Source organism: Pteronotus mesoamericanus, unplaced genomic scaffold, assembly GCF_021234165.1.
Source record: "Pteronotus mesoamericanus isolate MK-2021 breed Mesoamerican mustached bat unplaced genomic scaffold, CSHL_Meso_final scaffold_651, whole genome shotgun sequence".
NCBI lineage: Eukaryota > Metazoa > Chordata > Mammalia > Chiroptera > Mormoopidae > Pteronotus > Pteronotus mesoamericanus.
In genome coordinates, this window is record NW_026555325.1 from 38021943 (window position 1) to 38045222 (window position 23280).

At 39.9% G+C, this 23280-nt stretch overlaps 1 protein-coding gene across 1 annotated transcript in view; it reads left to right on the forward strand.

The window, feature by feature from the left end:
- The window catches only part of OSBPL6 (oxysterol binding protein like 6), an 88429-nt gene extending 68662 nt beyond the window's left edge, over positions 1–19767 (forward strand). Inside the window, exons 15-24 of the mRNA XM_054562542.1 lie at positions 5358–5445; positions 5969–6222; positions 6961–7098; positions 7461–7524; positions 9073–9151; positions 11080–11224; positions 13069–13213; positions 14398–14524; positions 16132–16254; positions 17293–19767. Coding sequence (XP_054418517.1) covers positions 5358–5445; positions 5969–6222; positions 6961–7098; positions 7461–7524; positions 9073–9151; positions 11080–11224; positions 13069–13213; positions 14398–14524; positions 16132–16254; positions 17293–17401 — 1272 coding nt within the window. The 3' untranslated portion in view covers positions 17402–19767. The remainder of the gene's footprint in view (positions 1–5357; positions 5446–5968; positions 6223–6960; positions 7099–7460; positions 7525–9072; positions 9152–11079; positions 11225–13068; positions 13214–14397; positions 14525–16131; positions 16255–17292) is intronic.
- Positions 19768–23280: the final 3513 nt, after the last annotated feature.

Here is a 23280-nt window from a genome sequence, read left to right on the forward strand (position 1 = left end):
TGGGATTATGAAATGCTAATATGTAAGATTAGAAGAGATCCAGGATGTGCAAGAAATAAATCTTATCAAAAACAGGCATATAAGCCAACAAAAAGAAAATCAATACTATTATTTAATATTTACTGTTTTTAAAAATCCAGCATGAGAATCATGTAATGCATAGAAGTTCTAAATGTAATTTTTTATTGTTTATTCTATTGCAATCGTCCCAGTTTTCTCTCGTTTGCTCCCCTCCACCCAGCCCACCTCTCTCGCCCATAGTCAATCCCCTCTCTGTTGTCCATTTACATGTTCTTTGACAGTCCCTTCCCCTTCCTTCCACCATTCTTCCTCTCCCTCCTCCCCTCCTACGGGTATCAGTCTGTTCCATGTTTCCATGTCTCTGGTTCTATTTTGCTCATCAGCTTATTTTTTTCATTAGAGTCCACTTACAGTGAGATTATATGGCATTTGTCTTTTACCAACTGGCTTATTTCACCTAGCATAATAGGCTCCAAATCCATCCAGGCTGTTGTGAAAGGTAGGAGTTCTTTCATGCTGCTGAATAGTATTCCATTGTGTAGATGCACCACAGTTTTTTGAGCCTCTCATCTATTCATCTACTGATGGGCACTTGGACTATTTCCAGCACTTGGCTATTGTAAATAGTGCTGCTATGAATATTGGGGTGCATAAGTTCTTTTGAATTGGTGTTTCAGGATTCTTAGGGTATATTCCCAGCAGTGGAATTGCTGGGTCATAAGGCAGTTCCATTTTTAATTTTTTGAGGAAGTGCAATACTGTTTTCCACAGTGGCTGCACCAGTCTGCATTCCCACCAACAGTGCACTAGGGTTCTCTTTTCTCCACATCCTCACCAGCACTTGTTGTTTGTTTTGGGTTGTTGTGTATTCATTTTCTGTGTCCAGATACTTTTTGATTTCCTTCTTGATCTCATTGTTAACCCATTCATTATTTAATAACATGTTATTCAGTCTCCATGTATTTGAATGTTTGAGTTTTTTCCTTGAGGTTGGTTTTGAGTTTCAAGCCATTGTGATTTGAGAAGATGTTTGATATGATTTTAGTTTTCTTGACTTTGTTAGAGCTGTGTTGTGTCCTAACATGTGGTATATCTTTGAAAATGATCCATGTGCATTTTAAAAGAATATATACTTTGCTTCTTTGGGTGAAATGTTCTGTAAGTATCAATTAAGTGCATTTGATCTACAGTCAACACTTAGATGAAGCAGAGGACTGAATTAATGAGCTGGAAGACAAGGTAGAGAAAACACCCAGTCAGAGCAACAAAACAAAAGTTCAGTGCCACTTTATCCTTGTATCTTGGTTTGGAAGATCTATTCATTGTTGACAGCAGGGTGTTAAAATCCCCTGCGAAGACTGTATTGCTGTTGATCTTCTTAAAGTACAAGATGTTCCTTGGGTGCATATATGTTTACAAGAGTTATATGCTTTTGTTGGACCACTACATTAAGTATTATGTAGTGACCTTCTTTGTCTCCTGTTATAGCTTTGTTTTGAAGCCTGTTTTGTTTTATATAAGTATTGCTACCCCCTATTTTTCATGTCCATTTGCTTGGAATATTTTTTTTCCATCCCTTCATTTTCAGCCTATGTAGATCTTTTGTTCTGAGGTGGGTCTCTTACAGACAGCAGATATGCAGATCATATTTTCCTATCCACCCAGCTGCCCTATGCCTTTTGATTGGAGCATTAAATCCATTTACATTTAAGGTTATTATTGATAGATATTTGTTCATTGCCTTTTTTTCCCCTTTGTACCTGTGTTCCTCCCACCCCTCCCTGTCTCTGTCTCATTTCTTCTTCTTCTTAAAGCAGTCCCTATAGCATCTCTTGCAGTGCTGGCTTGGTGGAGATGTACTCTTTTAGCCTTCTTTTGTCTGGGAGGCTCTTTATTTCACCTTCCATTTTAAATTAGAGCCTTGATGGATAGAGTAGTCTTAGTTGCAGGTCTTGCTTTTCATTACTTGGAATATTTCATGCCAGTCCATTCTGACTTGTAATGTGTCTGTTGAGAAATCAGCTGATAGTCTTATCAGACCTCCCTTGTATGTTACTAGCTTTTTATCCCTTGCTGCTTTTAAGATTCTCTCTTTGTCTTTTTTTTTTTTAATTTTAATTATAATGTGTCTTGGGGTGGGCTTCTTTGGGTCCATCTTGATTAGGACCCTCTGTGCTTCCTGAACTTGCATCACTTTCTCTCTCATCAAGTTAGGGTAGTTTTCTGTTATTATTTTTTCAAATAGGTTTTCTATCCCTTGCTTTTTTTCTTCTCCTTCTGATATCCCTATCATACAAATGTTGTTATGTTTCTATTGTTCTGAAGCTCCCTTAAACTATCCTCATCCTTTTTGAGTCACTTTGGTTTTTTTGTTTTGTTTTGTTTTGTTGCTCTGACTGGGTGTTTTCTCTACCTTGTCTTCCAGCTCACTAATTCAGTCCTCTGCTTCATCTAGCCCGTTTTGAATTCCTTCTAGTGTATTCTTCATTTCCAATATTATATTCTGCACTTCCTCTTGGTCTTAGTCATAGTTTCTATGTTCTTTTTCGTGCTGCTGTAGTTCCCACTAAGTTCCTTGTAGTTCTCACTGATTTCCTTGAGCATCATTATTACCATTATTTTGAACTCTATGTCTGATAGAGTGCTTGCCTTGATTTCATTTAGCTCTTTTTCTGGGGATTCCTCCTTTCCTTTCAATTGGAGGTTGTTTCTTTATTTCCCCATTTTAAGTGACTCTTGTTTGTTTCTGTGTCTCAGATTGCTCTGCTTTGATTGCCTGTCTTCACGGGGTGGCCTTAGAAGGAGTTCTGAGAAACTCAGTAGTGCAGTCTCTTTGATCTCCTGATCTGGATGCTCTAGGGATGCCCTTTATTCAGTTTATGTGGGATCTCTTGCTATACTTGGGCTTTGATTATTGATGGCTCATTCATTTGTGGGTTCCTCCCTCTGGCTGACTGACTGAGAGCCACAACCACCACCACATCTTCTATGCTGTTGTATGGGTGCTGGCAGAACAAAGCAAAACTAGACAGAAAACCAAACCCACGACAGCAGAAATAGCCCCCTACCACATCAGCAATATCAACAGCAGATGAGCAAAGATTAGTAAAGGTGAAAAGAGATTAAGGATATTATAAGATAGGGAAAAGAGAACATGAGGTCACTAAAGGAGAGAAAAATGATTTTGAGATGGAGGAGGGAGGAAAAATAATAGAAGTAGGGAATAGAATCAAAGGGAAGAAAGGGAGAAAATAAAATTTAAAATGTGAGTAAAAAAGGGAAAGGCAATGACAAAATGGAGTAATATGTGGGAGGGTAACCTATGAAATTTGAATTTTAAAAAATAGTGAACAAATAGGAATAAAATTGAAGAAAAACAGCAATAACCACAGTAGCCGCATCAAACAAGTAGCAATTTATAGAAGTAGAAAGAAAATAAGAATATTATAAGAAAGGAAAAAAGAATGTGAACTGACTAAAGGAAAGAAAAATGATTTTGAGATGATGGAGGAGAAATAGTAAGAGTAAGCAATAGAAACAAGGCATTGACAGGTAGAAAATAAAATTTAAAACGAAAGTAAGAAAAGACAAGAAGAAGGCAAAATAGAATAAGACAGGAGAAGGGTACAATGTGAGATTTAAAATAAAAATAAAATATAAAAATGTAAAATCTAAATTAAAAGAAAAAATAAAAGACAAAAAATAGTGAATTAGTTGGAATATAATTGAAGAAAAAAAAGAAATGTTAAACAGCTATGCAAGAGGAAAAAATAACACAAATTCTGAAGAACAAGGTGGAATTCATCTCAGCAGTTTGCTGTTTGCCTTCTGTCTTCTTCTGAATCCGCCTCTAGCTTTTTATCAGCTCAAGCTCCAGGAGTGGGTCATCCAACTTCTGGCAGCACCACAGGTTCCGCCTTCATCTGCCTCTGGAGGGGGCTTCTGTTGCAATCAAGAGCGTGGGACCCCCAGTTCTCCCCTGGGAGGCACTGTTCAGTCTTCTGGGAAAATTGTGGGTGTGTTCCCCTACCCCTGCACCACCCTTTTTGGGTGGTGTGTCCCAGCTTACTTCCAATAATGTGTAGTTTCTGATGAACTGGCTGTCTGTTCCATGGGAGGGGCCAGCCTGTGTAAGAGGGTCAGCTCTTCCCTGCGCGGGGCTGAGGGCAGCGCTGTGTGCGAGCAGAGGCTGGGCGGTGCCCTCATTCCCCCTTGCTGCACCAATTTCGGATCTCCCTGCCTTGCTGGCCTCAGTGGGATAGGACCCTAGGGGCCAGTGTACTTTGTCTCCCTGAGAGAAGTACCTAGAATGTTTTGGTTTTATGTGCAGAAAAAAAATACAGCACTGTTTCCATTTTGAAGAAAGTCAATAAGTTGCAATAGCTTTGCTGCCTGCAGTGGTTTTTCCCATTCCCCTGAATGGCTCTACTGTCCTCCTCTGTTTGCTCATCTGCTCCATTTCTAATTCCTCTGAATACATATATTGCCCTGTAATTTTTTTCTTATGCAAAATTCGGTTTCACTTCAGTTTCATGTTTTTCTCATGCAGAGTGGCTTAATTCTCAACTTCTCTTTGTCTCCAAATATTCCTCCCCTCCCCTCAAATATCTGCCAAATCTTATTCATTACACTTCAAACGTGGCTCGCAGAGCAGCCTTATCTCCAGATCCTCATCCTGCCCATGTCCACCTGAGCTGTCCGTATTTCTTCCCCGGGTCTGTGCAGTGTCCCACCGCCGGGCCTCCTTAGGGAAAGCGGACAACTTTATTCCTGAAACTAAACATGACTCTATCATTCCCTTGCATTGAATAACTCAAAAAACTATACGTGAACCCTTTGTGTGGACATGAACAGCCCTTCCCAGTTGGACCCTCCTCTTGTTCTCCCTTCCTCTCTCACAGCCGCTCACCGTCTTCGCATGCCTAGACTAAATGTTCCCCTCATGGTCCGTGCCTTAGCACACTCTCCCTTCTCCCTGTGCTTTGCGCCCTTCCAGCAGCTTTTCCAGCACCCACTTCCGATACTATTTCCTCTGGGCAGCCTCTTCGGATTCCTCTAGGGAGAGCTACAGGGCCTCCTCTTGTGTACATTCTTACTGTATTGTACTGAAATAGTTCGAGCCTCCCACCCCAGCTAAGGCAGGGAGCCACTTATTTTGAACAATTCTATATTCTGGCTCATGGAAGACCCTCAGGTGCTCATTGCACATATGTCAAATCCATTGCCCACTGTGACCTCTGCTTTTCATTTGAGCAACATCTTGTGTTTAATCACTTTTCTGAACTTTCAATACTAAGCAAGAATTCTGATCCTTTCTATGTTCTTTCCTTCCTTAGGCTTCAGATGATGAGTCGTACATCAGTGATGTGAGTGATAATATATCTGAAGACAACACCAGTGTTGCAGACAACATTTCTCGGCAAAGTATGCATCCTTTGAGCTTCCAGGTTGTTCTATCTACATGCCAAATTACAATGCTGGTGTTTCCATGAACAATCACTTTCCCCCATCATTAATTGTTCCTTTTACAGCTGATTGTTCAATAAATTTTTTATTTATATAATCTGTTGAGGTAAATGCTTATGAAAAGTTTTCATTTCTTGCTTAAACCAAAAGTTTGAGTCCTTCTTATTAAAAATATTTCATTTTTAAAATTTGACTTGTTTTATCTCTTTTTTTTTTGCTTCTTCCCCAAACTCATTTTGTGTTTTCTTGAATATTTTAGTGTATTGAACACCCTGTTTAAAAAACCGTACACTAATAGTTTGTACATTTATTAGCAACCTTACTTTGAAATAATTCCATGCGTTCTTGGAGGTATATAATAAAGGCTGAAGGAACGTATCACAATCAGAAGTATTTGAAGGGTAATTTCCCTCCTGGGTTTTATGAAATCAGAGAAGCAAATTATCTTTCACTGTGATTCTCTTCTTTCTCCTGCTTTCAGTCTTGAATGGAGAGCTTACGGGAGGGGCCTTCCGAAATGGACGTCGAACCTGCCTGCCAGCTCCCTGTCCTGACACCAGTAACATTAACCTATGGAATATCTTGAGGAACAACATTGGTAAAGACCTATCTAAAGTCTCTATGCCTGTGGAGCTAAATGAGCCACTCAACACCCTGCAGCATCTCTGTGAGGAAATGGAATACAGTGAGCTTCTGGACAAGGCTTCGGAAACCGACGATCCCTATGAGCGCATGGTAATAAATAAGAGGGCAGTGCTCTGCAGGGATTTGTCAACCCTAGGCCTGGGCTAAGGCAAAATTCATGATGGCACAGTTGGTTTTTGCATAACATTTTTCCTGCATAGGTAAGAGAGGACTGGTCCTTTTGCATAAAGTCCACTAGAAGATGCACACGTTGTGACTTATGCTTGCTTCAGAGTATTTCTGCAGTTAGTATGTAAAGGTATCATCCTTCTTAGAGGTTGGAGACATGCCTAGCCTTGCTTTATTAACTTTTCCAGAAGGCTAAGAGAGCCCATTTGCTCAGGAGCTTAGGTCTGACACCGTAACCTCCTGTTTGTGCTTTGCCCTGGACTCTATTCCACGTGGCTGTTGGAAACTTGACTTGCCTTCAGGAAAGCACCAGCAGCCACAACCCTTCTGTACATGGCACGAAGATTGTATAAATGACATAACCTATAACTGGGTTTTAGAAACTTCAAACTTGTGATTCTCAGCAAATTGAGTGGATAGATGAATGAAAAATACTTGACGTCAATTGCCTGCTGGTTTCCATGAGAGGAGTTTAACCTCATTTTCACTTACCTTTATCCCTCATGAGTTTATGAAGAGTCTCTGCAAATCAAAGAAAATGCAAATACCATTCAGTCAGCAGCCCTCGACAGGGATATGTAAAATCTAGAGGAATAAGGGACAAACAGATCTGGAAGTAGTCTCTCCTATATTATTTTCCTTTCTTAAATGTTTTAACAGGTTCTTATTGCTGCATTTGCAGTTTCAGGATATTGCTCCACCTATTTCAGAGCAGGAAGTAAGCCATTCAACCCTGTCCTTGGGGAGACTTATGAATGCATTAGAGAGGACAAGGGATTCCGCTTTTTCTCAGAGCAGGTAAGTCCCACTGCACTCAGTGAGGCTTCTGTGGAGGTAGCTGGCCAGTTTGATGATGAAAATAGATCCGTAAACCTCTGTTTGGGGTGGGTCATGATACCAGTTAACAAACAACTCAGTTTATCTATGTAATTAATTGCTCTCTGTAAAAATACATGAAGTTCTCTGTGTTTAAACATGAAGTCTTAAAAGTTAAAGATTCAGGAATCTACTTGTACATTTTGAGAATAATTCACTAATAGAGATGGATGAGCTGAATGCTTTTTATTTGGTAGTAGCCAGTATATGTTGTAAAAAAAACTGTTGTTTGTTGAAGTTTGAACACTGATGTCGTTGCTTTCTGTTTTGTCTTTAATTACCAGGTTAGCCACCATCCACCCATTTCTGCCTGTCACTGTGAATCCAAGAATTTTGTGTTTTGGCAAGGTTTGTTTTTCAATTACAACTTAAAAATCCAATGGCGTGTCCTATGAAACAGTTTTTAGTTTCCAAAAGTACATTGTACTCAGTTTACATTTCCACCTTTGGAACTTAGAGAACGTTTGTAATTGGTGCAGAGTTCAGTTTGAGAAATAAGATTTCCTGGTTTAAATAGTAAACCATGTTACCAGGAGGGGATGAGAGTGTTTGCGAAGCAGGCCCTGTGGAGCGGCAGGGCTCCGTGCTGACGGTGCCAGCTCCGGGCTATCACTCCGCCTCATTGTGCCTCCTTGTCTGTATCTATTACATGGAGATTTTACCTTCTGCCTTCTTGCTTCCTGAGGGTGTGCAAATACCTCTTACTCCTGAAAGAAGGCTCTATGGCACATCATCTGTGGTGAAGCCTATTAAATATATAAATATTACAGCAGCCTCTGGTCTTCAACTCATTGAAGGGTTTGGATTGAAGTCTATGTAATTAATGCCCATCATTCAGTCAGAATGTTACAAACTTGCCTAAAATAAAATGTTTCAAAATCCTTTTAGAAAGCATATGTAATATTAAGTATAAATAGTTTCTTTATGTTTGGAAGGGTGCTTCATTTTCTTCTTACATATACTTCCTCAACCTGAAAACACACAGAGAGATAGAGCACTGTAATTGCATTTTATTACAAAATAAGGAAATAAATCATTTCTTGGTCAGAATTTTTGTGGAGGCAACAAACAGTAAGCTCCCTTAGTTCATTAAAATGGGTCCAGGTGGTTCTTACAAATGCATGGGTCAACCTGAGTTTCCACAAGTAAAACATAAATGAGGTGAAGCACTGGGCCCTGGGCCGTATCTGAACCAGTATAACAGCTGTTCATTAAGTTCATCTTACTTCTTCATAATCTTACCTATATGTATTTAGAGATTTTATTTTTGTATTGTTCTCCCAAATAAATGTGTATATAAATCCATACTGCCATTATCGTTGCTGTACAACTCATTTTTATATAAATATATGTGTGTATACATATAAATTATTTTCACTATCTAGTTAAAATTTATAACATTTATCTAGACATTAAAGCATAGTGAAGTATACAGGGGTTGGCAAAGTAGGTTAAATTACCAGCTATCATTGCCTAAAAGATAAATAATAAGTAAGGCTATGAAATAATAACAATAAGAAGACAAATAATATAAATAAATAATACAAGATTAAACTGTGTTTTGCATACTCACAGCTGTGAACCTACTTTTCCCCACACCTGTATGTGTATGTGAATAGGCACACACATATCACTCCAGGCTTCTCCCCAGTTTTATCAGTTGAAAACAAGACATACTACAGAGAAACATAGAGAGTAGCTTTCTTTTTTGGTTCACAGTTTATCTTTTCACTTTGGGCCATCCTAGGAACCTGTCATGTTAAATCAGCAATATTGAATCAGTTATAATTACAAAAGTCTTTGTCAAATGTAAAGCATAATATGAGAGTCAATTTTTATAGAAGAAATCAATAGATATGGAGTACATGTTTCTTATCCTCTGCCTATGTCATTTAGATATCAGATGGAAAAACAAGTTCTGGGGGAAGTCGATGGAAATCCTGCCTGTGGGAACACTGAATGTCATGCTTCCAAAGTAGGTTTCTCTCTTCATCCTCAGTCTTTTAACTGCTTTGCAAAATCAGAAATGGGTATTTGAAACTCTGACAGGGGTGTCCAACCTTTCGGCATCTCTGTAAGAAGAATTGTCTGGGCCACACATTAAATACACACTAACAAAAACCAATGAGCAAAAAAAAAAAAAAAAAAAAAAAAAAAGGTTTTAAGTAAATTTACGGTGTTGTGTTGGGCCGCATTCCCAGCCATCGGAGGCCACAGGCAGCCCACGGGCTGTGGGCTGGACACCCGTGCTAGAACATACCAAGGGTCTGTTCCCCCGTATGGCCAAAGCATCTGTCAGCTTTACCAAAACGCTGAGAATGTTCTCCACAAAGCAAATGAGAACTTTAGGATATGCATTAAAACTTACTATTTATCTGTTCACATCCTCCATTCATTAGCCAACACCAGGCACCTACCTGTCCCAGTCACTGTGTTAGTTTGCATTTTATATGACAGATTCTCTTTTTTACCCATTTTTCCATACAGTTTATAATTTCACTTTAAGTTCATCTGAGACCCAGGGACTATTTTTAACTTCCAAGTTATTTTATTAAGGAAGAGTGGTGGAACCCTGTTGCAGCTGTTTTCAAATTAATTGAGGCCAAAGGTTTGATTGGTTTTGTTTCTGTCTTCCTTTGGTGTGGTTTGGTTTTTGTCTATTTGAATGACAGAATTTGCCAATGGGTCAGATTTGGAGGAAGGTGGGGAGGGAGAGGAATTCCTGAGACCACAAAATAAACTTTCAATATTTGCAGACTCTTAAGGAAGAAAGAATTTTCCCAGTGGTGTATATAGTGCCTACATCATTAGCAATTCATAATTTTTTTTAGAAACTAAGAAGCATTTTTTTTATTTTGAAGAAACATTTTATTTGAAAATAGACATAACATGTAAATGTGATTTAAAACTATGCCATCGCATTCCTTGGCAGAAATTCTATAACCTCACTCCCTGGAATTTGCATTACATATGTACCACCTTAGTTATGCACATCAGTCTTTTCCCAAAGAATTATTCACAACTTTGCTGTTAAATTAGAAAATGAAACAGCCCAGGCCAGTGTGGCTCAGTTGGTTGGAGCATCGTCCTATAACCGAGAGGTTGCAGGTTTGATTTCCTGTCAGGGCACATACCTAGGTTGCAGGTTCGATCCCTGGTCTGGGTGCATACGGACAGGCAACCAATCGATGCTTCTCTCTTTCTTCCTCTTTCTCTAAAAGCAATGAAAAAAAAAAAAGTCCTTGGATGAGGATTTAAAAAAAGAAGAAGAAAATGAAACAATGTCCTCAGAGGAATCCTTCTTAAATGCCCTGGCTGCCTCTCTGTTCCCCGGGATCCTCCCACAACGGCCCCTTGCCTACAGGGGGAATCCAGATTCATTGGTGTGTCCTGGGCTTCCCCCTGTGCCCCATCATGCCTTTCTGCCTTGCCTCCTGCCGCCTGGAACACACCACTCCCGGGTCCCCAGATGTGCTGCGCTCTTTTGGCTTCTGGGGCTTTTCCCCAGCCTCCCCTAGCAGGTCTTTCAGGGCTCTCAACCCACATTGCAGGCAAATCTGAGGACTAAGGGCTCCCTCTTCTGTGTTCTCATGATGCTTCCTCATCCTATCTTAGTGTAGGTATTTGTTGCCAACTCCATCAACCCCTATCATTCTGTTGGCTCCAGGAGAGCAAGACTTTGTAGCTTTAGCACCTGGCCCATAAAAAGCACTGGCTCGTTCCTTAAATTACTAAATCCAGTCAAAAAATGTCCTTGAGCACATAGAAACTTTCAACAAAAAAATGAGAGGAAAATGAGGGGAAAGGAAGCATTGGCCAAAGAATATTCTCCTTAGTAGAAGTAGTAATATATATATGTGTGTGACTTTCATTGTTTTTAATCAGTGTTGCATTCTTTCCTAGGTATGGCGATTGCTATGTGTGGAATAAAGTCACCACGTGCATACACAACATTCTCAGTGGGAGGAGGTGGATAGAGCATTATGGAGAAGTAACCATAAGAAACACCAAAAGCAGTGTGTGCATTTGCAAGCTCACATTTGTCAAGGTAAATAATATCTTACAACAGTAAAGAAAAATAAAATAATATGCTTCCTCTGAGGAAGAAATAAAACAATTACCTTAAATAGCCTCAAGTAAGTCTATCCCGTATCCCTGATACCTAAGAACATATTAGGTAGGAAAGCAGAACCAGCTGATTGCGTTACTAAAGGCATGGAGACTTCTGAATACGTGGAAGTCAAGAAAGGCACCATCTCAAAACAGAAAAGAAGAATTCTTAAAGAATTTCTTTTTTAGCAACCCATCAGTAGCTCATTAAAAACTAGTTCAACAAAAAATTTTGTCAGAAAACACTTCTTTCCTATAGCAAATCTTCTGATTTCTATTTCTGTTTCTATTCTTGCCTATAGCAAGTCTTGTTTATATTCCTATTTCTATTCCCGCTTGATTACAACATAATTCAAGTGATCTATTTTAGGGACCTCATTATAATGCAGTTGTCTTTTTCTGAGGATGCGTGTAAATGATCGCTTCCAGTCACTATAAGCCTACCCAACTCTGCCACTATTATAATCCAAATAAATTCAAGAAGAACCTTTACCTTTATCAACAAGAAAAGGTGTCTGGGACAGAAGTGCCTGCAGAGGACCGTTATCCCTAGAGTCCCTGTTCGGCTGTGGGGCGCACAGGGTCACCGCCATGTGTGTTGAGGGGCGCCGCAGAATTCGGGGTCCAGCAATCCCACCCTCCCTCTTCACCTCCTCTCGTCCTGATCTCACTCTAATGTGGTAGAAACAAGTGACATAATTGGAATCTTAATACTCAAAATTTCCTCTCCTGGTCATGTTCATTTTAATTGAACATTTTTTTTTTTTTTTAGCTCACAGTGTTTTTCTTTTTCAAATAGATTCATTAGGTGGCTTAGAACTAAAGAGCCAGGATCGTTATTTGCTCTGACTGAATAGTGCTAGTGAGTGTATGCATTTAGTTTCATAGGCTACAGGAAACTTTGATTAAAGTCAGCCCCTGATATATGCAGAACTCAGGGCAAGAGTCCAAATGAAAGTTCCTATTTTTTCACGTTGACAGACAACTACCTCTTACATCATAGCCTGCAAGGCCAGGTCGGACATCCCGGAACTCTGGAACCCGGGCAGCGCAGGGGAGCCTGTCCTGGCCCGCGCCTTCCCCACTGGCTGCCCACCGGCAGCTCTGCCCTGCCCTGCCCTGCCCTACGAGGGACCTCCGCACATGGAGGCCGTCCAGCCCCACTTCCCAGCTCTGCCCCCACCCCCTCTGCCCTTCTGTGAATGAATCCAAAGAAAAGGCTTGGGCAGGCTGTGAAATAAGCTTAGAGCCACATGGACAAGACATTGTAGGGCCCTACATGTCAGGGCCTGGTCTAGAATGGGGGCTATGGGATCCAGTTGGGTGAATTCCCACAGACTTCTCATGTTTTGGGGAAGAGTGTGGCTGGAAGAAGGCACAGGCAGGGGCCGCATGATAAAATTTAGCAATCTACAGGGACCGCGAAACATTTCACAAACTACTTCCATAGCATTGCCAGCTGAAAATTACTAAAAATCCATAAGAAAAAGGAAAATTCAAGACAGAAGGATCTTAGGAAGACATTACTGACCTATAAATTAATTTTCAATCGGGGTAGAAATGAAGCCTTTTCTGCATCAGGCTCCCATGTGATTGCATGGAGAAGAGCTCCTCCTTTTCTTCAACGCTAAGAAACCCACCCTTCCATACAAAACATTATGAGATAGAGTTCTGGAAACAGTTTGAATAAGGAACTTCGTAAGAAAATTTTCCATATGGAAATCATAGGGATTGGTGTTATTTAAGAGACCAGGTGTCTAACCTGAGGTTTTGCTTTTCCAGGTGAATTACTGGAATTCTAATGTGAATGAAGTCCAGGGCGTTGTGATGGATCAGGAGGGAAAGGTGGTGCACCGGCTCTTTGGGAAGTGGCACGAAGGGCTCTACTGCGGCGTGGCCCCTTCTGCCAAGTGCATCTGGAGACCAGGTGAGACCCGCATGAGCGTCCCGCATCAGGAGGCCGCCGTGCATGAACTGGCAGAGGGAGGCAATGCCATATCATCCCACGTAGCCCACCTTGTGTTTTCTTTAATAATGATATGAGAAGCCTAGAGGCTAAGGCAGTTGTAGTTATAGTTATACTTAACACCTAAATTATATGGCCCAATATTTGATAATGAGTTATAAAATTTAGGCCCAATCTCACCAGCAGGCTTGATGTAAAATCACTCTAAGGGCCTGGTTTTCAATGCCTATATTTCAATAGCTAGGTGTACTTACCAAAAGTGTAGTTAATTGAAATACACAAACCCAAATCCTTACTCATGTTATTTATTCTGTTTTAATAAAACAAAGGAAAGCCTATAAACACCTATAATCCACAAATTCAATAACTTACCAGAGTTAAGTGATCTTTTCACTTGAGCAGCGAAAAGCTGTAATTTGTTGACATTTCATAAAACACATCAAGGGAATTCTGGTGATACACTAGCATGTAATTGAATGTCAAGTATAAAGAGAACAAGTCTCCATACGACATTTATTTTCATTGGAATTTTGTCAGTTAGGCCCTAACTTTAAAATCAGTTGTTAGTTGAAGGGACCTCAACGTGCATTTAAGTTTCCTGCTGGTAGAGTGGGTAGTTCATTCCGCAGTTATTTATGAGGGCTGACTATGCATCAGACTTTGCTCTGGGAGCTTGAAATACATCAAAGAGCAAAGCATGCAAAGATCCTGCCTTGGTGTTGAGTTTAAAATGGTCAATAAATAGTAATTTAGATCTGCATCTTTTTCTTTTCTAAAAATAAGTGTTTCTGGTGAAATCTTAATGTTCATAGCTAACCACCCTGTCATTTAGTTACCTAAGTGAGTATTTGAGAGAAAAATTATGGTGTAGTTTAGCCAGCAAAAACTATTCTATGTACAAAGTTTTATTTTAAAGGCTAGATTTTATTAAATAAATGAATCTCTCAGTTCTGATCATCAACATAAAGTTTCCCACCTAGCAAAATAAAAACAATTTAAGCTACTTGGAAAAAAATATCATCTAATGTTTGTGATTACAAATTTGCTAATAGTCTGGGCATTAATTAAACACCAGGGTTAAGTCAGCTTCTGCACGTGTTTCAAACCTCTTTGCCTCTCACGATGGTTTCTTGGCCTCATTCCAGGTTCCTTGCCCACCAACTATGAGCTCTACTATGGCTTCACAAGGTTTGCCATTGAGCTCAATGAGTTAGATCCTGTACTAAAAGATCTCCTCCCACCAACAGATGCCCGATTCCGGCCAGATCAGAGGTGAGCGTAGCAGTGGTATTTGAAGTGGATACTAGATTATGGCAAATCACTACACGTGTCATCGAGACTTATTTTCACCACCATTTATTTATTTGTTTGTTTATGTGTTTATTTCTGTGTTTATGTATGTATTTATTGAATCATACATCCATTGTTTTATTTACTCAGAAACATTTGTGTTTTACCCTGTGTAAAACAGTGTTCATAGGATGGTTATAAGAGAAGACTAGTTCAACAAAAAATTTTCTCACAGAAGATAACACAGATGTGCCTTTTTAAAAAAGTTTCCTCCCTTATCCCTAAATTTACTAAAAGTCTGCCAATTCATGAACTCTCAACTAAATACAGAATCACTCCTTACCCACTGTTTGTACCTTTTTACTTCGTTTACTCTGAAGCATGGAGTATCATTTGAAACTGAACAATGGGATAGTAAGTTACAGAGACACCTAGAAAGGCTTTTAGTCAAAGACTGGAGTTTGCCCCATGGTTTTGATACCACAGGGTGTGGGATGTGCTCAAAATACAGTACCCTTCATACCTTCTGATTCTTACTTTTTATTATTTTTACGTAGTTCTGTACTCATGTTGCCCATTCCTACAGAATTAATTTTACTTTTTCCAAAACCTTTATATGCAGTACAAATTCCATCCAAAACCTTCTTCTGCTTCCAGTGTATTTATGGCTTTATCCGTCTCTTGCCAAAATGGTCCCAGTATTGGATGTTCTGCTATCCAGTTCTCTTAGATTCCCTCTCTCTCTCTCTCTCTCTCTCTAGAACACGCAGTCTCACTGTTTTGACATTCACATGAATCAGTAAGCTTCCTGTACAATGTGTATCATATTGTATTCCTGTTCTTTGCTCTCTTTTTGAAACTGAAATATTTGCAAAACAAATGCCCATTGGGTCTGCTTTTCCTTGCTCAATTCTATTTCCTTATTTCCTCTCTGAATTCTCTTTATGATTCATTTCCTTTCTGTGGCCTTTTGTAATTGTACCCAGCTGTTACTTTTTTTATTTTTTTTATCAATTTTTCTCTCTCCAATAAAACACGGAAACTCTTTCCTTCTTAATCTGTTCTAAAAGGAGATGGAGAACGGCCAGTTACCATCCTCCCTTCTGTGGCCTTTAACAAGTGCTTTTTGATAATATGGAAAAGGAGCACAGCCTGGGACTTCATGCTGTTCTAACCCTGGGCTCTTGAGTCGTCCCGAAGACACCAAGTTGTAGAGCCCTAGACAGCACAGCGAGGGGGGGAAGGAGTGGGTGGAGGTGGAAGAGGCTATGGGGGAAGAAGTGGGGACGGAAAACAAATAAATTATAAAGAAAGAGAAAGAGAGGAAGGAAGGAAGGTCATCCAGGCCCAACCACTCACCTTTCACTTCTACCACTACGGTGCCATGTGCAATAATTCAGTTCACATACACAAAAATGCATTCATCGATGGCAGGCAGAGGGAGGGTGTCCCAGTGAGGGAATATTCTCAGCGTGTTACTGTTCACTACATTATGTTCACAGCAGCCAGAATGTAATTTCACGTAAATGAGATCATTTTTAATCAGAAAAGAGGGTGATATATTAAAAGATTAACTGCTTTCTGCTTAGATTTTTGGAAGAAGGAAACCTAGAAGCTGCAGCAGCAGAGAAGCAAAGAGTAGAGGAACTCCAGAGATCTCGAAGACGATACATGGAAGAAAACAACCTTGAACATATACCAAGATTTTTTAAGTGAGTCCGTTCATTCTCATAGCAAGTTCATGTTTTGCAAATGGTTGCCACAAGCAACGAGATGCCCCTGCTAAAAAGAAAATGAGGGATAGTTTAGTGTCCAGGGAACAGAAAGGTGGAAAAATTAAACAAGATTTCAGTAAATGGTTTTGTTAGTGAAAATATTGATTCAGATTTTGCACTTGTGAAAAGTTCTTGTACGTGTAAAAATGAACTCTTCTCCCCAGCTTGTTTCTTTTCATGAGCAGCAAAAAGGAGTGAGGGTCTTGCCCAAAATGCTCTTTGTCCTTCAGCCCCACCCTTTCAAATGGGGGAAGCTGGTTCCTGCTCCCCGACTCAGAGACGAGTGGCACCCCTCTGCCCACAAGGTCCTCCCAGCTTCGTTAGTCTTTAATTTTATTTCTGGCACCTGTAAGTGGTGTCCATTCAGATTTGGCCCCTGTGTGGTGGGGTAGTGGGTGATTATTACAGGATTATTTGCAAGATTATGTATACATCACACCGATGAAACTGTAGTTTCCAGAGTCAGGACAGATGAGCTCAGAATAACCTCATATCCGTCACAGCTCCCATCTCATGTCTGCCCTGGGGAGGAATGAGACATTGCCCTTTCGATCTCGAAAATGTGCCCTTTGGACACAGGCCCTGCGGTGACTCATAGAGCTGCTGAGGTTGCACACTTTCCCCTGCAAGAGAGGCAGAGACTACGCCTCTCTGTGGGGCTGGGGCCTGAAGCTCCTAGTTACAGTATTTGTACCTGTTTCTTTTGAGGCACTGCACTTTCTAGCTCTACCTGAAGGTGATTGTTTTTCCTACCCTCAGCCCCATTCCTCATGACACTACCCACTTCCATTTCAAAAGTTTAACAACAAAAATGAGTTCAGATGAGTTCTGGTCAAAAATAGGTCACCAATAAGCAGATAGGGCTCTGACTGGCTTACAAAGGGCAGCTTACACGTCTTATCTACAGGAGGGGGTCCAATGATCAGGTCATCTTGATGTGATTTGTGTCTAATGTTGATTTTTCTATTTTCACAGAAAAGTGATTGATGCCAATCAAAGAGAAGCCTGGGTTTCTAATGATACCTACTGGGACCTGCGAAAGGACCCTGGGTTTAGCAAAGTAGACAGCCCTGTTCTTTGGTAACCTGGGAATGTAGAGCTAGCCAACACATCATGCTCTGAATGAATAAATAACTATGCACAATTATGTTTCTTAGAGCTGCGCGTGGTTTCTGGGTCGACTGAACACCGACCATTTGCTTTTCTATTCATCTTTATAATGGACTTTCAGAAGTGCATTAGACAAAGCCCCTGACCACTTTTGGATCCTTTCTGTTTTGCTGCAACCATATTCCTTAAAAAACATCTACACCCTCCTCGAAAAGCAGAATTAAAGGAGCAGAATATAAAATCCAAAGTCTGACAAGCTTATAAAGAAAAACAAACTGTAACTGGTGCTTAAAGCGGATCCAGAAAGTTTAAAGCAACATGACATAAACCACGCGTTTGGTCCTTTTTCCGGAAGCGCCATCCCCTCATCGAAGGAGCTCCTGGGCCACGGCATTCGGTCAGCTCAGACTTCGAGGGTGTCCGTTTGATGTGGTGTACTCGTGCCGGCCTTGTCCACGAAGACATGATGCTTCTCAGAACCTGTTCCATCTGTACGCCATTGTTCATGCCTTAAGAAATGCAAAGATGTACAATAAATCATTTTTTTAATGTGTGCTCATAGGTTTATGTGAAGGACAGATCTATTGAATCATGGCATGATTCACTTACTGGGATCAAAACAATTATGAGTCTAACTTGAATGGATTAAAAAAGCAAACAAAGCGTGCTTTACTTGGATACATGGTCACTGTATCATATATCTGAAGGGCAAGAAGGAAACAGTGTGCTGTGTAGATTTCCGTATTCACACCGCTTGTCCAGTTCCTGTCCTGCGTCCAGATAATAAACCATCCCTCTTCCACCTAACCTCACAGTGTGCCCTATTATTTGTTAATATCTATATTTGATTTGAATACTTGTCATCCGTGTTAAAACCTTGAAAGGAAATAACAAAAAGCAGATGGGCTTTCTGGGTGGGTTTGGGAGTACTGTAAACGTAACTGTTTTTGAGAGAAGCACAATGTAATACCCGTTTCTATCGTCTGCCCCACCCACTGACACCAGTGGAAGTCCCACTGGGAACAGAAGCAAGAATGCTAGTAGCTAGTAGCTTATTTGTGTTGTTTAAATGAGTTCTATGCAAAATCCTATATTATATTTTCATCAAGTGGTTCTGTTACGATACATGACTCTACATTAAGCATTTACCTTGCTATTAGCAAACATATAAAACTTAAGCTAAGAAGTTTATACATTCCAGGAAAAAGCAGGGGAGGCAGGCAGCAATGTGTTTAGCATACTTCAGGATTTGTTTATTCATCCAGTATACAGAGGCTTTTGTAGGTATTGCATTGGTATTCCTGAGTTTCTGCACGTAGATGACTACATAAATAATTGTACATTAGAAAACTCTCCTAGAGGTGAATTATAAAATTCCATATATTTTATTAGTTAGGTTTTTACTCTAGATCGTTACCATGAGGTTTGCAGTGTTATTTTAAACTCTGATTATGAGGTTACTGACGTTTTACATCTTGTTAGGAGGTATTGATTTTAGTGTTATTTCTCCCCAAAGCTTTCCTAATAATGGCTAATAATCCACTGTCAAATCTAAACTGCTCATTAGAGCATAAGGCAAACTGAAGTCTCTACTAAGTGAAGCAGAATTTCAGTTATCCTTGAACTTGTCCCTCCTTTGATCTGGGGCCCTACATTATGCATGCAGGATGCATTGGCTTAGGATGAAATTTCATTCTCAAGTAAATTCCATTGCCAGAGCTAAGCGTTCCGTATAAGCCACACTCCATCTAGGTTTCTCAATGCCTTTTAATTCCCATTTAAATCTACAGGTGGCTTGCCCCGTGGTAGTAAAATTTCTCCCTTGTTATTGATTGTTTTTCTGCTCATTCATCTTGACTCCCTTTTAGCTGCATTAGAATTCTGTTAACTCCTTCATAAAAGCCTGTTCTCCCCAACTGATACAACTTTAAATACCACTTAAAGCAGGTCTGGTCTCTGCTTACTAACACTTCCCTGAACAGTCTCAAAATATTTCACCAAAAGATAAGGAAAAAATTTTGCAAAGTAGAGGTATTCCGAGTAGATGAATAGGAAAGCAAGGCCTCAGTGACCAAGGTCAGTCAGGCAGCTGGGAGAAGACCCCGGATCCATCGGGAAAGCAACTGGTGTTTGGGTTGTAATTGAAAAAAAGAATAGTACAGAGGACTTTCACTAGATAATAAGTTTAAGCTACAAATCATGTAAGTGAATACTGGTCAGAGCTAACCTGAAACTCTGATTAGGAATTTAGGATGAGAATGAGAAGAATGTAAAATTAATTACAATCACATTTTAGAGTATCCCAGATTTAGAATCTTTTGAGATTCAGACTTCATTAGACTTCCAATTCAAGCAGCCAATTAAATTTTAGGCAATTCGCGGACTCCTATAATACCAGATTCACAAATATCCCCTCCAAATTCTCATAGGGTAGTGGCTTCATCCTCCATTTCACTTTTATTTTTGATTGATAGGGTGGCTATAGGGCTGTGAGACTTAATTCTGTTTGGAATTTTCATCTGCAGAAATTTGGAGCTTTTGAAACTAGTTTGAACAGCAAAAGGGTAGAATGAATATTAGATCACTCTTGAGAAAACCTGATTTATTTTTTAGAATGTTGCATAAGTCTTTTTATTTCAGGGGCACTTTTCTTATTTGTTTTTCCCTAAAACAATCTAAGATAGAGGAGGACTTAATATATCTTTATCCCTCCCCCATGATTTATTCATAAGCTCCTTCATCTCTTTAAGCTGGTCATTAAGTAGTAAGTGACAGTTGTCCGGATGTGGCTGGACTGAATAGATCGATGGCTCACACCAGCACAGATAGACACTAATTATTTTGCTTCCATATGCTGCCACCCAGGGTAATTTGCCCTCAGATTTTGCTGTTATTTTATTGTTACTTTAAATTAAGTTGTTATTTTTCATCAGTTGCTTTAAAATACCCTGTAATTTCCAGGCAATTGTAAAAATAAACCTCATTTGAGATACCTTTTAATATTACCTATCAATTATATGTGACATAAAAAACTACCAAATGTATTTTCTAAATAAGAGAAACCAAGGGACTTTTCGATACAAGAAATGCCAAGTCCGTTTTCTAAACCTTTGCTCGTCCTCGTTCTGGCCCCGTGCCTTCCAGCGACTCCACTCGTCCATCATCGGCCCCTGCCCCGAGGAGCCCTGGGGAGCGGGGGTTAAAGAGGAACCTGATGAAACTGTTTTTGCTTAGTTCTGGTTACACCTGGGGCTGGAGAAGAGTTTATAATTAATCTAATGTACATTTTTGTCATTACCTTGTGGACTTTAATTATCCATCTTGTCTAATCTTGTTCTCTGCCATCCTAGATAATAAAGTGTTAATGGGAGCAGAGCTCCTCACACACCAGGGGGTGTAAAAATGTTTGCACTTGGCTCAAATTGGTATATTACGAATGTGGCACAGTAAATAAAAAGTTTGTGTACAAAATATTAGTTTATTTCTATGGGAGCCATTATGTTCAAGATATATAAAATGTATCTAATTAAACAATTATGAATCTATTTTGTGCTCTAGAAATGTTCTTTTGGGGAAAAGGTGGAAAAAAAAGTCATTGGAGCTAAGAATAAAGTGCTTTGTTTTGGGGTTTCTTTTTTTTTGTTTGTTTTGTTTTGTTTGTTTTTAGGTATTTATTTTAAAAACCTTCCCAGTCATTTAGAATTCTGCTTATCAAACTTAGAGCCTCTAAGTTTTAATTTAATTTCCTCTGTAAAATTGATACATTTAAACTGTACATTGTATGAATTATTCTGTTGAACCCGACTTTAATTTTAATACATTATTGTAAGAACATACATTTGTGACTGAATTTTAAGACCTTGTCGCAGCCTTTTCTATTAGAGAAAATGGCAAATTGTTTAAGCAAGGGTTTAATTCTTTGGAAGAATTGTTTAATTCTTCCAAAATGAGATGTAAAGAAGAATGAATTCTTTAAAAATTGCTGTGATGAACCAGAATGCCCAACATCTTAAACAAATGAAGCCCCAATATGAAGGCAGCTTACAGGGGGCAGTTACCTGTCAGTTGAATGCATCCTTCTGTTTTCCAAACGACTTCTGAACTGATTGATTTTCTCCTTTCTTCTGATCCTCACCTAGTGAGGGGCAGGGACACGCATGTCTATTGTTTTGCACTGTGCCGCTGGGTGTTTATAACATATGCAGCAATCATGCACAGCTGCAGGGTGATATATCAATATTGGAACCACTGCATTCAGCCTTCTGTAGAACACTCTTAAATGCTGACAGATTAAAAATTACCCATAACTAGTTATTATAAATTTCCTCATATCTCCAGATGGGTAGGAAAACACATAAAACAAGAATGTCTATATTTTCCACAATTTTTTTTATCACACTTTCTATATACGTATAAATTAGGGCAATTGAGAGGAATATTGAGTGGTCAGAAAACAGATCTAATCCTATTTGAGTTACTTGTTTCTTCTTACTCTTAGTTAATAAGCAACAACTTAATACTGTTAAAGAGAGAATACTAATAAAACTGTTACTTCTTTTATCTTCGGCACCAACTCCCCTTAATTATCCTTATCCAGTTATTTCTTAGGGAAATAATGTAGTTGCTAGAAACCTCTATAGTCATTTCAAGCTTATTTAAAAAGCTTCATTGAAGTGTAACTGACACACAGTAAGCTTTGCATACCTGAACTATATACAATTTGATAGTTTGACATATATACACACTCTTGACATTGTCGCCACCATCACAATAGCGAACTGTTTCGATCGCCACCCAATAACCTCCCCCTTTGTAATTCCTCTCTCCTGCTGCTCTCCAACCTCCACCCCGAGGCAATCATTGCGTTACTTTTTTTCCACTTTTTTTTTCCCTATTAAATGTATTAGGGTGACAGTGGTTAATAAGCTCATAGAGATTTCAAGGGTACTCTTTCACTTTTTAAAATCTGCGTGTTCTGCATTTACCGCACATGAGGTTTTTCCAGAAGGCCGTGTGCATTTGGGTACAGGCACGCCTCCAGGCTCCCCGCTCGCCACCACCCCAATATCCACCATCAAATAGTAGTAGCACGTTACAAGAGAAAGAGGACGTTAGGTTCTAGTTCTGACAGCCCAGTAAAAAGTGTAGATTTGAAATACTTAGAAAATGGTACATCTTTTCATATTGAAATGACCGTGTAAATTAATGAATTCATTCCTATCTTTAGGGGGATCCGAAATAAGAGTAAAACAACTTGCTGGCAGCATTGGGGGAGCCTTGGGAAGTGGTGTTCTCTTGTTTGTGATGAAAACATCGCTGACAAAACCGTGGGAATCCGGAATGAGCGCCCTGGAAATGACGTCACGGTCACCCCCGTGAGGAGGGATGGAACCTATACTGAGTTGTTTACCATTTTCCCAAGCCCTACTTCGGTGTCACACACATTGGAAACTCACAGCGCTCAAGGAGGCTGCTTTCCCACCTCTTTGATGCCCTCACTTCCTGTCTGGAAGCAAAGTTACTAAACCTGGTTTTGAAAAAGAAGTGGAAACAAGGTTCCCAGCGTCCGGGAGCTCCCGCCCCGGCGCAGCGGGGCCGGTTACAAACTTCCTCTTTGTATCCTGCACCCCTCGGAGCCTGTTCCTCAAAAATAGAAAACTTTCCAGAGACTGTCCAATACATCATGACTGACATTACGTGCTAATGAAGAGAAGAGGCAAGAATGAACAAAAGAGAACGAAATCTAGGACAGAGAAGTAGAATCTCTGAGCGGGGCAGGCGGCCTGCTCCTTGGCTGCGTGCGGCTGGATGCCCAGGGCCACGTTTCTGTCTCTGAAGTTCGTTCACAGGCAG